Here is a 13,804-nt window from a genome sequence, read left to right as displayed (position 1 = left end):
CCACCTGACGCTTGTAAAAGCTGCTGGATGCACTGGCCCTGGGGTTTTTTTTTCTGCCTCTAAACATTCCTGCCACTAAAATCTCCTAAAAGTTAAAAGTCATGCATGGACACTTAGAATAATATGGATGGCCATTTGCAAGCAGTAAAAAAAAAAAAAAACGCCAATACCCCTAAAAGTGGCTGCAATGAGGCCGAAAGGGGAAGGCTGCCTGTGATCTCATGAGATATTGTGATATTACAGAGCAGCCTAGTTCAAAAAGTGAAACCAAAGTGAAATAAGACCAAGTAATTACATTAAAACAATAACACTAAAGCACTTGGGCTTTTTTGTAACATGTATTTTGGCGTGTTTTTAAATCACACATTGTGATACATTCTTTTAATGCATATTTTGATCCATTTTAACACAAATGTTGGTGCTTTTTTAGCATGCTATTTGGTGCTGGTTTTATATTGTGCATTTTACTTTAGGTGTGCATTTTGGTGCCTTTATAAACGCACATTGTAGCGCAAAAGTTTTATCCTGCATTTTGCTGTTTTTTTACATGTATTTTGGAGTTTTTTTTAATGCACATTTTGGCATTTTTTATGCACATTTTGGCAAAACATGCATCTGTCCACCACATTTGGGGTGTCATTAACAATTAATTGCACCACAAGCATGTTTTGCATGTACTTCTGGAATGCACACAAAAACACGTTTTTGCAGATTCCTGGAAAGCACAGGTGTGACTTGGGTGTTAAAAACAATTAGCCAAAATGAGTGTTAAAAAGTGCCAAACTGTAGATTAAAAATTTGCTAAAATGCATGTTAAAAAACGCAATATGAATTGCAAAAAGCACAAAAATGCATATTTTAAAAAATGCACCAAAATATGCATTAAAAAAGCAACAAAATGCCAAAATGAACCCTTAAGGGCATGGAGCATTGTGCGTTTTTTCAACGCATGTTTTGCCGGTTTATGCACTTGTCACATGACAAAACATGGCAAAATGCATGTATGCAAACCGCATTTGAGATGCCATTAACAATGAATGGCACCTAGAAGCGCGTTGCGCATTTTGCCACAATTTCAGTATGATCTGGAATTGCAGGCAATTATACAAAATATATATACAGTATCTCACAGAAGTGAGTACACCCCTCACATTTTTGTAAATATTTTGTTATATCTTTTCATGTGACAACACTGAAGAAATGACACTTTGCTACAATGTAAAGTAGTGAGTGTACAGCTTGTATAACAGTGTAAATTTGCTGTCCCCTCAAAATAACTCAACACACAGCCATTAATGTCTAAACAACCAGCAACAAAAGTGAGTACACCCCTAAGTGGAAATGTCCAAATTGGGCCCAATTAGCCATTTTCCCTCTCCGGGGTCATGTGACTCGTTAGTGTTACAAGGTCTCAGGTGTGAATGGGGAGCAGGTGTGTTAATTTGGTATTATCACTCTCACTGTCTCATACTGGTCACTGGAAGGTCAACATGGCACCTCATGGCAAAGAACTCTCTGAGGATCTGAAAAAAAGAATTGTTGCTCTACATAAAGATGGCCTAGGCTATAAGAAGATTGCCAAGACCCTGAAACTGAGCTGCAGCACGGTGGCCAAGACCATACAGCGGTTTAACCGGACAGGTTCCACTCAGAACAGGCCTCGCCATGGTCGATCAAAGTAGTTGAGTGCACGTGCTCAGTGTCATGTCCAGAGGTTGTCTTTGGGAAATAGACGTATGAGTGCTGCCAGAATTGCTGCAGAGGTTGAAGGAATGGGGGGGTCAGCCTGTCAATACTCAGACCATACGCCGCACACTGCATCACATTTGTCTGCATGGCTGTCATTCCAGAGGGAAGCCTCTTCTAAAGATGATGTGCAAGAAACCCTGCAAACAGTTTGCTGAAGACAAGCAGACTAAGGACATGGATTACTACAGTGTTTCTCAACTCCAGTCCTCATGGACCCCCAACAGGTCATGTTTTCAGGATTTCCCTCAGATGAAACAGCTGTGGTAATTACTAAGGCAGTGAAACTGATCAAATCACCTGTGCAAAATAATGGAAATCCTGAAAACATGACCTGTTGGGGGTCCATGAGGACTGGAGTTGAGAAACACTGGATTACTGGAACCATGTTCTGTGGTCTGATGAGACCAAGATAAACATATTGGGTTCAGATGGTGTCAAGCGTGTGTGGTGGCAACCAGGTGAGGAGTACAAAGACAAGTGTGTCTTGCCTACAGTCAAGCATGGTGGTGGGACTGTCATGGTCTGGGGCTGCATGAGTGCTGCCGGCACTGGGGAGCTACAGTTCATTGAGGGAACCATGAATGTCAACATGTACTGTGACATACTGAAGCAGAGCATGATCCCCTCACTTCAGAGACTGGGCCACAGGGCAGTATTCCAACATGATAACAACCCCAAATACACCTCCAAGACAACCACTGCCTTGCTAAAGAAGCTGAGGGTAAAGGTGATGGACTGGCCAAGCATTTCTCCAGACCTAAACTCTATTGATCATCTGTGGGGCATCCTCAAACGCAAGGTGGAGAAGCGCAAGGTCTCTAACATCCACCAGCTCTGTGATGTCGTGAGTGGAAGAGGACTCCAGTGGCAACCTGTGAAGCTCTGGTGAACTCCATGCCCAAGAGGGTTAGGGCAGTGCTGGAAAATAATAGTGGCCACACAAAATATTGGCACTTTGGGCCCAATTTGCACATTTTCACTTAGGGGTGTACTCACTTTTGTTGCCAGTGGTTTAGACGATATTGGCTGTGTGTTGAGTTATTTTGAGGGGAGAACAAATTAATATTGTTATACAAGCTGTACACTCACTACTTTACATTGTAGCAAAGTGTCATTTCTTCAGTGTTGTCACATGAAAGAATATAATAAAGATATTTCCAAAAATGTGAGGGGTGTACTCACTTCTGTGAGATACTTATATATATATATATATATATATATACACACACACACACACACACACACACACACACACACACACACACATATATATATATATACACACATATATACACACATATATACACACACACACACACACACACACACACAAAGTATTCACGGCGCTGAACTTTTGCCACATTTTGTTATTTTACAGCCTTATTCCAAAATGGATTAAATTCATTTTTTCCTCAACATTCTACAAACAATACCTCTTAATGACAACGTGAAAGAAGTTTGCTTTGAAATCTTTGCAATTTATTAATAATAAAAAGGGAAAAAAAAAAAACACATGTACATAAGTATTCACAGCCTTTGCCATGACACTCAAAATTGAGCTCTGGTGCATCCTGTTCCCACTGATCATCCTTGAGATGTTTCCACATGATTGGAGTCCACCTGTGAGTTGATTAGACATGATTGGAAAGGCATACACCCATCTACAGTGGGGATCGAAAGTTTGGGCACCCCAGCTAAAAATTTGTATTAATGTGCATAAAGTAAGCCAAGGAAAGATGGAAAAATCTCCAAAAGGCATCAAATTACAGATTAGACATTCTTATAATATGTCAACAAAAGTTAGATTTTATTTCCATTATTTACACTTTCAAAATAACAGAAAACAAAAAAATGGCGTCTGCAAAAGTTTGGGCACCCTGCAGAATTTATAGCATGCACTGCCTCCTTTGCCAAGCTGAGACCTGCCAGTGTCATGGATTGTTCTCAATCATCGTCTGGGAAGACCAGGTCATGTCAATCTCAAAGGTTTTAAATGCCCAGACTCATCTGACCTTGCCCCAACAATCAGCACCATGGGTTCTTCTAAGCAGTTGTCTAGAAAACTGAAACTGAAAATAGTTGACGCTCACAAAGCTGGAGAAGGCTATAAGAAGATAGCAAAGCGTTTTCAGATGTCAATATCCTCTGTTCGGAATGTAATTAAGAAATGGCAGTCATCAGGAACAGTGGAAGTTAAAGCAAGAACTGGAAGACCAAGAAAAATATCAGACAGAACAGCTCACAGGATTGTGAGAAAAACAATTCAAAACACACGTTTGACTGCACGATCCCTCCAGAAAGATCTGGCAGACACTGGAGTTGTGGTACACTATTCCACTATAAAGAGATACTTGTACAAATATGGTCTTCATGGAAGAGTCATCACAAGAAAACCTCTTCTACGTCCTCACCACAAAAATCATCGTTTGAACTTTGCAAATGAACATATAGACAAGCCTGATGCATTTTGGAAACAAGTTCTGTGGACCGATGAGGTTAAAATTGAACTTTTTGGCCGGAATGAGCAAAGGTACGTTTGGAGAAGAAGGGGCACAGAATTTAATGAAAAGAACCTCTGTCCAACTGTTAAGCATGGGGTTGGATCAATCATGCTTTGGGGTTGTGTTGCAGCCAGTGGCACAGGGAACATCTCACGAGTAGAAGGAAAAATGGATTCAATAAAATTTCAGCAAATTTTGGATGGTAACTTGATGCCATCTGTGAAAAAGCTGAAGTTAAAGAGAGGATGGCTTCTACAAATGGATAATGATCCTAAACACACCTCGAAATCCACGGGGGATTACATCAAGAGGCGTAAACTGAAGGTTTTGCCATGGCCTTCAAAATCTCCTGACCTCAACATAATTGAAAATCTAAGGATAGACCTTAAAAGAGCAGTGCGTGACAGACAGCCCAGAAATCTCAAAGAACTGGAAGACTTTTGTAAGGAAGAATGGGCAAAGATACCTCAAACAAGAATTGAAAGACTCTTGGCTGGCTACAAAAAGCGTTTACAAGCTGTGATACTTGCCAAAGGGGGCAGTACAAGATATTAACTCTGCAGGGTGCCCAAACTTTTGCAGACGCCATTTTTTTGTTTTCTTTTATTTTGAAAGTGTAAATGATGGAAATAAAATCTAACTTTTGTTGACATATTAAAAGAATGTCTAATCTGTAATTTGATGCCTTTTGGAGATTTTTCCATCTTTCCTTGGCTTCTTTATGCACATTAATACAAATTTTTAGCTGGGGTGCCCAAACTTTCGATCCCCACTGTATATAAGGTCCCACAGTTAACAGTGCATGTCAAAGCACAAACCAAGCCATGAAGACCAAGGAATTGTCCATAGACTTCTGAGACAGGATTATATCAAGGCACAGATCTGGGGAAGGGTTCAGAAACATTTCTGCAGCAAGGTCCCAATGAGCACAGTGGCCTTCATCATCTGTAAATGGAAGAAGTTTGGAACCAACAGGACTCTTCCTAGAGCAGGCCACCCGGCCAAAATGAGTGATCAAGGGAGAAGCCACGGAAGGTAACCAAGCACCTGATGGTCACTCTGAAAGAGCTCCAGCGTTTCTCTGTGGAGAGAGGAGAACCTTCCAGAAGAACAACTATCTCTGCAGCACTCCACCAATCAGGCCTATATGGTAGAGTGACCAGATGGAAGCCACTGCTCGGTAAAAGGCAAATGGCAGCCTGCCTGGAGTTTGCCAAAAGGCACTCGAGGGACTCTCAGACCATGAGAAACAAAACTCTGGTCTGATGAAACAAAGATTGAACTTTTTGGCCTGAATGCCAAGCATCATGTCTGGAGGAAACCAGGCACTGCTCACCACCTGGACAATACCATCCCTACAGTGAAGCATGGTGGTGGTAGCATCATGCTGTGGGGATTTTTTTCAGCGGCAGGAACTGGGAGACTAGTCAGGATCAAAGGAAAGATGAATGCAGCAATGTACAGAGACATCCTTGATATAAACCTGTTCCAGAGAGCTCTGGACCTTAGACTGGGGCGACGGTTCATTTTTCAACAGGACAACGACCCTAAGCACACAGCCCACATAACAAAGGAGTGGCTACGAGCCAACTCTGTGAATGTCCTGGAATGGCCCAGCCAGAGCCCAGACTTGAACCCAACTGAACGTCTCTGGAGAGATCTGAAAATGGCTGTGCACCGACACTCCCCATCCAACCTGATGGAGCTTGAGAGGTACTGCAAAGAGGAATGGGAGAAATTGCCCAAAAATAGGTGTGCCAAGCTTGTAGCATCATATTCAAAACAACATGAGGCTGTGATTGGTGCTAAAGGTGCTTCAACAAAGTATTGACCAAAAGCTGTGAATACTTACCATATGTACATGTGGTTTTTTTCGGTTTTTATTAATTTAATAAATTGCAAAGATTTCAAAACAAATTTATTTCACATTGTCATTATGAGGTATTGTTTGTAGAATATCGAGGTAAAAAAATGTGATCCTTTTTGGAATAAGGCTGTAACATAACAAAATGTGGCAAAAGTTAAGGTGTGTGTGTGTGCGCGCACATTTTTAATTCTCTGCCGACATATAGGAAGAAAGAAGTCTTCATATTGCACCAACTTCTCTCCCAGATTCTCTATCTCTGAGCTGCAGAATCTGGGAGGGAGATATTTCACACTATGGCCAGTGAGATCTTCAGATCTCACTTTCATAAACTGTCCGCTTGTGTACAAGTAAATGGTAGAATTTGTGCTGTGATAAGAAGTGAAGAACATGTTCTTTGCTCCTCATCTCATTTCATAAACTGGTACACACGAGAGATTAGCCACGATCCTCAGGATTGCAGCTCTTCTCTCTTTAATAAACGGACACCAAAGTGTAAATTTGGTGCTTTTCTAATTGCAATTACTACTGTATGCTGAAGCATGGTTAAAAATAATCCTGGTGACTTACATAACACTTTTGAAATCAGAAGCAGGAATGCATGTTAAAAATCTAGTCATTCGCAGAGAATTCACATCACTTCAAACAGAAAACCAACAAGTCGTTTTCGCCACATGTAAGAAGAGGGCAAAGCCAAGCAAATAAATTCCTCGACAACCCCACTTGCCCATCTACCTTGTGTAAATCTCCCGGCGCTTTCTCACACCTGGGGAGCTCACATGCCTCATACAGCCTGCCATACAAGTGAACGGCTGCATGCGGTTGTACATGTGTAAACACTGAATGCATCAGCATTTACCCACACATTCATGTCCAATGTATTTCTGCAATACGATTGGAAAATACGTGGCTGCGCATGCACTGGTATATGGCAATGCAAAGAAGCATCAGCATTTACAAGATTACGGTTACGTACAGCTATTCACTTGTTCGGCAGGCTGAATGTAGATGCCTAGGTGCAGGAAAGCACTGGGAGGCTGCCGTTTGATGAATAGAAGGCATTTGCCGGTTGGAAGAGGAGGAGATCGTGACCCCACCGCTCCTCCTCTCCTGCTCGTCAGAGAATAACTTGTTTTCATTTAAAAAAACAAGACCCTTGGTTGGAATAGCTGTTTTTTCAGCCAGGACACTGCAAGCCAATTTCTACGTACAACATAGCTTTACTTCACTCAAAAATCAAAAGACTTGCCCAAACTAAATCTTAATGGCAGAGGGGTATACAACACTAATCAGAAAATGCTGGCAAGATTTATTAGACCCCCATATGACTTTAGTTATTTCCTCTAGTGACAAAGTAATCCAGGTGAAATACTTAAACCGTATTTATTGTACACCATGTGTATTATTTAAAACTGAAAAACTGCCTTCTTCTTTCTGTCCTAAATGTTTATCCAGCATGGGAATTTTCCTTCATATGACATGGGACTGTCCAATCATACAGACCTTCTGGTCTGAGGTTACAGAATTTTCTGCCAGTCTCTTAAAGAGGTTGTAAAGGCTGAAGGTAAAAACCTTATGTGTGCTGCTCTTTCCACAGCCCCCCCCCCAATGCTTACCTGGGCCTGATCTCGATCAACCAATGTACACTGGAGCCTCGGCTCTCCCGGGATGAGACACAGCAGTAGGAGCCACTGGCTCCCATTGCTGTTAAATCACAGCCAGTGAGGAGCGAGCAGAAGGTGAGCATGCACGAGTGTCCTCAGAGAAAGCCGCTTGCTCTGGCGGCACTCAGTGGGGAGGGGTCAGGAGCACCAGTGGGGGGCCCAAGAAGAGAAGAATCGGGGCCATTGCACGGAGAAGGTAAGAACCCAAGCCTTTAATATCACTTTAAATACACCCAATATTTGTAATCTGGCCACATGTTTATTAGGTTATTAAGTATTCGGATTTCAAATAATAGCACAAAACTCCTTTTGCATTTATTTTTGTGTATGCCTCAATGGTAAAGGATATTCAGTGGGAATGCACTTATCTTCCAAAACCAACTAATTTGCAAAGGCTTATCAATCAAGTAATTTCTATATACAGACTGACCAGGGAGGCATAGGTTTGTACACATAAGTCTCACAAGATCTGGGCTCCTGGCTGGAAGCACAATCTACCATGCATGTTTTGTTGTTTTGCTTGTACAGCTTTAAACTATCACAAACAAACAAAAAAAACAACAACAGGAGATCACAGCTATCGCTGTAGTAGTGCCTACTACTACAGTGATTTTCAGCAGCCAGTCAGATATGAATTTTGCATACTTACACTTTGCCAAGCAGGAATATTGTGAGTATTGTAACAATTCAAACATAAATACGATGCGACACATTAGGAAGCACTGTCGCTACATTAAACTGCACACAATTTTGAATTAGCTGGTGAAACCTCTGAATATTCCATAACTAAAACCAACTAAGATGCACTTGTTAATACTGACTGACCACAGAGCTCTATAGACTGTGGTTGTACATGAAACTATAGTTTAACAAGTCATCTGCCATCTATATATTGCATAATATACAATAAATTACATTTGCAACAGAGAAAATGGAACTCAATAATTATAGGAGCTGGACAGAATGAGGAATTCAAGAGCAGAGATCTCAGTACCAGAGTCTCTCATCAATATAAGTAACCATTAGGGGGATTATAATTCTAACATCTACCAAACACTGAAACATTTGTCTTGGGTGAACTAATCCAGTAAAACTTACCGGACTTTGGGAACCATCATTCGATGTTGTACCATTAGAGTGTGACAGATAGATGCCATGAGAGTGAAGACCTCTTCACTGGCGGAATCTCTCCACACCATGTTCAGCAAGGTGTTGGTCTGTTGTTTAGTGTCCAATTTCTTCAAACACTCCTCGGTAATATACTGCACAGACATCTTGCCATCACCCTAGAGAGAGCAAAAGTATACTAGTATAAAGTAGTCAGAGGGGTGGGCTTTCCAAAGTTAATGTCACTTTGCCCTAATGCATCAATGAGCCTTGGCCACCCAGTTTTCCTTCTTTGGACCACCTTTAGTTTGTCCTGACCACTGCAGACCGGGAACACCCCACAAGAGCTGCTGTTTTAGAGTTGCTCTGACATCTAGCCACTCGAATTTGCCCCTTGTCAAATTTGCTGAAATCCTTACGCTTGTCCATTTTTTCTGCTCTCAAAACCAACTTTAGTGACAGCATGTTTACTTGCTGCCTAATATATCCCACTGACTTTCAGATGGCATTGTAACAGGATAATCAATGTTACTCACTCACCTTTCAGTGGTCATAAAGTTATGTATGATCAGTGTATATTACAATAATATATACACTCATACTCTCTCTGGTATTGCTATTATACCTGCACTTTATACAGTCTTTAAAAGTAAAAACCTGGGGTGAGGTTAAGGCTTCTGCTGAATTATATGGCAGGCAGTATGGTGGGTTATGACAGGACAGTTTGGGACGGATATCAGCAGTAGAGCCCCCTTGGACAATAGTGAACGTGAAGTATAATTGCCCTATATAATTTTACTCCTCAAATATTGTCTTGAGTTTTCAGTATTGGGTAGAATTACTCTATGCACCAACCTACCAGACTAACATAGGCACTTACAACTGTAGTGATCATTTTGCTGACATCTTCATCCTCATCTTCAGAGTCGCTGTTTAGCTCTTGGTGGTTTGTGCCAGTAGAGACGGGTAGTTGACAGAGAAATGTCTGAAGTACTCTTAAGTACTTAAGCATTCCCTCTTCTGATAGAGTGCCTGGAGTGACAAGATTCATATATTAAATTCAAAGCTTAGATGAGCATTCAGCCGCTCATAGACACTAGATGAATTTTATGAGATAACTAAACTTATAAATGGTTTCAACACTCATGGACAGAATGACAGAAAAAAAGAAATATAAAAGAACTCCAGTCTAAACAAACACCTAACATATTCATTAAAATGAGAAAATCTGCACATACCCAGGTATGTTTCCCCAACTGTTAACACAAAGTAGAAGAGCCAGGGGGCCCGGTCATTTGTGAGACTCTGATGTTGTTCTTCCAGTAGTGCATTGAGAAATAGCTCGTATGGGAAGGTAGAGTGCAGGTCTGCCAGTGCTGGAATGATCAAATGGAAGATCTGATCGGTGTAAGGTGCAGCCAGAAACTCTCTGGTAAAGGCAGAGAAAACATGTTGTCTGAAGGAACAAAAAAAACAACACTGGGGTTAGATAAAAAGTCTCCAGTAAATAAATTTTTGAACCTTCTAGATGCTGCCTAGAGAAATATCACTTTGCAATGGCTAACTGACCATTTGTATACCCATGCCTTCACAAACCATGATGTAAAACATTAAAAGGATGGAGGCCGAAACTTTTTTTAATTTCAATAAAGGTGCTCATAGACAATGATTGAATGTTTCCCACTACAACAGAAAAATTAAAAACATATGGGACACCTGTAAGCACTTCCATCTGAGTCTTAAATGGTTCATATGCTAACCAAGAATGCCTGATCGATGGTTGATTGAAATGTTTGAAAATCATACATATGGCATTATCAGAAATATCATGACTTTCAGTGCTATCCTAAACTTCTGGATCAAGCAGGTGGAATTATAAACCTACAATGACCAATTACACATATTTTACTAATGTTGAGTCATTAATGGGTCAATTGTAATACAGTTCCAATGCACACTTGTCAAACATTGCACTGGTCAAGATACATTAATTTATTTCATATAAGCAGGTACATTTTGGTCAAGCCCTGATTATTGATGACACAGTAAAAAATGATGGCAACAGAACATTGTTACTAGTGAAACAGCTTATATCCCATTGATGTGGAGTTTGTTGCATGACTGTACCAAAAACAGGCAAATCATTACCTTTGGATAGATGCTCAGGGATTGATAAATGGAAACCATGCCTCAGGATCAAGCACCACTGTTAATGGGAAAATGTTGACATTACCAAGAAGATTTAAGTGGAACTGAACCCTAAAGCCTAGTACACATGATCAGAAAATCGGACGAAAAATACCGCTTTCAAAGTGGTCGTACGAGAATTTGATCGTTAGTACACAGCTTTCGTTTCTTTTCCAAAATTATTTGAAGGGACAAGCACAAATTTTTTTTTTCGTACGATACCAGATCATCCACTTTTGTTTAGCCATGGAACAGGACAAACCCAGAGGTAAAATTGGAAAGTCAAACTGCTGCGCTGCCGTGTGGTTTCTATAGAGTGTGAAAAGTGCTTAGTGTGGAGTGCTGCAATGCACTGTAGCACTCCACACTAAGAGCATTTTTCACACTTTGACTTTCCCATTTATACACACACACACACTTGTGGCCATTGCTAACAGCAGCCTTGAGATTGATAGGTAAACCACTGCGCAGGATTTTCTAAGTTTACCAGAGGTAAAATTGTCACAACGGAGAAGTATGTTGTGCATATTTGCACATTATTGCAAGCTCTTCAGTCACATACTCCATTCGATCCCACTTTAACAGTACCCTTTACATTTCAAGCAATGCTTTTGGTCACACAGACATTTTGAAAAATTATTACGACCAAAGGTGACCATTCCCTTTTTATCCACAGAAAAGGGGGAAAAAGCCTTCGATGAGTGTGCTGCATAGGATGGCAGATCAGCACCATTCTAGCATTTTCAAGGCTCATCATTCCTCATGATGAATCTGTCTATGGCCACCTATATTTTTAACCTATACTCCATTTTAATTCTATAAGGGAATTCATGTTTATAAGCATACTTGCAAACAGTGGTGCCTGAGGGTAGTTGGACTTCGCCTGCATATCAAACCGTGCTGTTAAATCTATGGGCACTTCTGGAGTCCCCAGGATATTATGATGTAGAGAATGACTGTGGCTGATGTCTCCAAGCTGCTTTTTATTACTTTGACTCTGTTTGGACTACCTCCTAATGACTGATCAAAATCCAGGATTTTAATCAGAAGATTAATCATCGACGTGTGCCCTGAAAAGAGTTGACCGTGGACAGGGACACTGCTGGCAAAAAGGCAAATTAAATTAAGCACAATAATTCTCTAGATAAAATCCTAAATGCCAAAAAGCTGCCAGTGGCCAGTGGCAGACACAGTGTGTCTCTTAATCTTCTCACCTAAAGTAATCAGTATAAATTGTGCAGAGCTTTAGGAGATATAAATGATGAGTAATCCTCGTGTTATACAACTTTTAAGCTTGCATTAACGTAACTTAACACTCAGGAAAATGCAAATACAGAACAAGCTGGCCAGAATTACGGTAGAAATGGAGTGTATAGCGGTTTTATACGTTTCCCTTATTTATTATGGTTAAGAATAAAAAATGTAAATAAACGTCAGATATATATATATATATATTAGTGTAGATTAATATGATGTAATCTTCTATCTAGTCAAACGGTGGCACTCTTGTCTCCTTTTCACATGTGGTCCACTGTACGATTCTCAGCTGTGTTGAAAGAATCTCTTTGTTTAAAGGACTCTCTAGGTCATCACAGCAGTTAATCATCCCTTAGCAGACAGATTAAACCAGAACCAAAGGCACCATACTCACCTCCTCTCCAAGTCTGAAGTCCACGAGAGGTCCCATGCCGGCATCTTCTCCATGGCTCCTTCCAAGTGCCAGTCTTTGGCCGTCATGCATGAGCGAGACAAGGGACCATGCCAATGATGTAAACGGAGCTGCACAGTTCAGTTTGTATGACACAGAAGACAGTGAGCAGGCAGGTAGGTTTATTTTATTGTAGCAGAGACGTTTCATGTCTATTCTGCCTGTTTGCAGGTTTTGTTAAATGTTGCCTTTAGTTCCGCTGTAAGCTGGCCATACACTGTTAGATTTGTATTCATTAAGCCTGTAGGCTAACAGTGTGGAGGGATGAATTTCCCCCCTGTAAGGCTATTATATTTTAACAGCTGCTGCCGAAGGTCATCAGAATACCCAAGCAGTGGCTGCATCTGGTCAGAAGCAGCCACAGTTCAGCTTACTATTTTCCACCCAGCTACTTCAATTTTTCAATCAAAGAATGTCAGGTGTGAGGGGGCTGACAGAGCCACCAATGTAGTGAATTTCGACCAGTTCAAGAACTGTCTGAAATTCATACAGAGTATGGCAAGCTTTAGTCATATGACCCTACTACCTGCTGCACAGTTCTTTAAAAACCTACTACCTAACATAAGAGAACAAGCTCTTACCTTGCACCATAAGAGCAGGAGCTGTAAGTAAAGTGCAGTGGTTTCAAAATGTTTTCTAAAAGAATTTTTGCGATAGGAACTCTGGGGACATCTGTATATTCGATGCTGGATGGAAGCTTACTGTTTATTAATAAGTACAGCGACCTATAGTATCCTGGAAGAAAAAAACACAAATGTGGTAATAATGCACAGTAGCTCTAATTATATGTAGTGTAATGCCTGTATATTGGGTACAAATAAATACTCACCTTTCTGAACCATGTAGTGCAAAATTTGTTCAACTAATGAAGCTACAGTTGTGGTATCTCCTAAAACAGGCAGATAAGTGTTTTCTGCTGAAAAGACTTCCACCATTCTCATAGGTAGTGCAACATTGAGGCCATCATCATCACCACAACACTGCAATAACCTACATGAAAAAAAATACAATTTTAGAATAAACC

General features: G+C 40.7%; 1 protein-coding gene across 3 annotated transcripts in view; it reads right to left on the bottom strand.

Annotated features, from left to right (window-relative positions):
* The window catches only part of UBE3C (ubiquitin protein ligase E3C), a 156,924-nt gene that overhangs the window by 109,946 nt on the left and 33,174 nt on the right, over positions 1-13,804 (bottom strand). For all 3 annotated transcript variants that reach the window (XM_089693670.1, XM_089693831.1, XM_089693745.1), the window contains 5 exons: positions 13,610-13,770; positions 13,362-13,515; positions 10,124-10,341; positions 9,766-9,917; positions 8,877-9,064 (listed from right to left, as the gene is read on the bottom strand). In XM_089693670.1, the coding sequence (XP_089549796.1) occupies positions 8,877-9,064; positions 9,766-9,917; positions 10,124-10,341; positions 13,362-13,515; positions 13,610-13,770 (873 nt within the window). The remainder of the gene's footprint in view (positions 1-8,876; positions 9,065-9,765; positions 9,918-10,123; positions 10,342-13,361; positions 13,516-13,609; positions 13,771-13,804) is intronic.

Source organism: Staurois parvus, unplaced genomic scaffold (genome assembly GCF_062004578.1).
Source record: "Staurois parvus isolate SC_StPar_1 unplaced genomic scaffold, SC_StPar_1.0 ptg000005l, whole genome shotgun sequence".
NCBI classification, from domain to species: domain Eukaryota; kingdom Metazoa; phylum Chordata; class Amphibia; order Anura; family Ranidae; genus Staurois; species Staurois parvus.
Note: the sequence above shows the minus strand (reverse complement) of the source record. Positions and strands in the feature narration are given on the sequence as shown.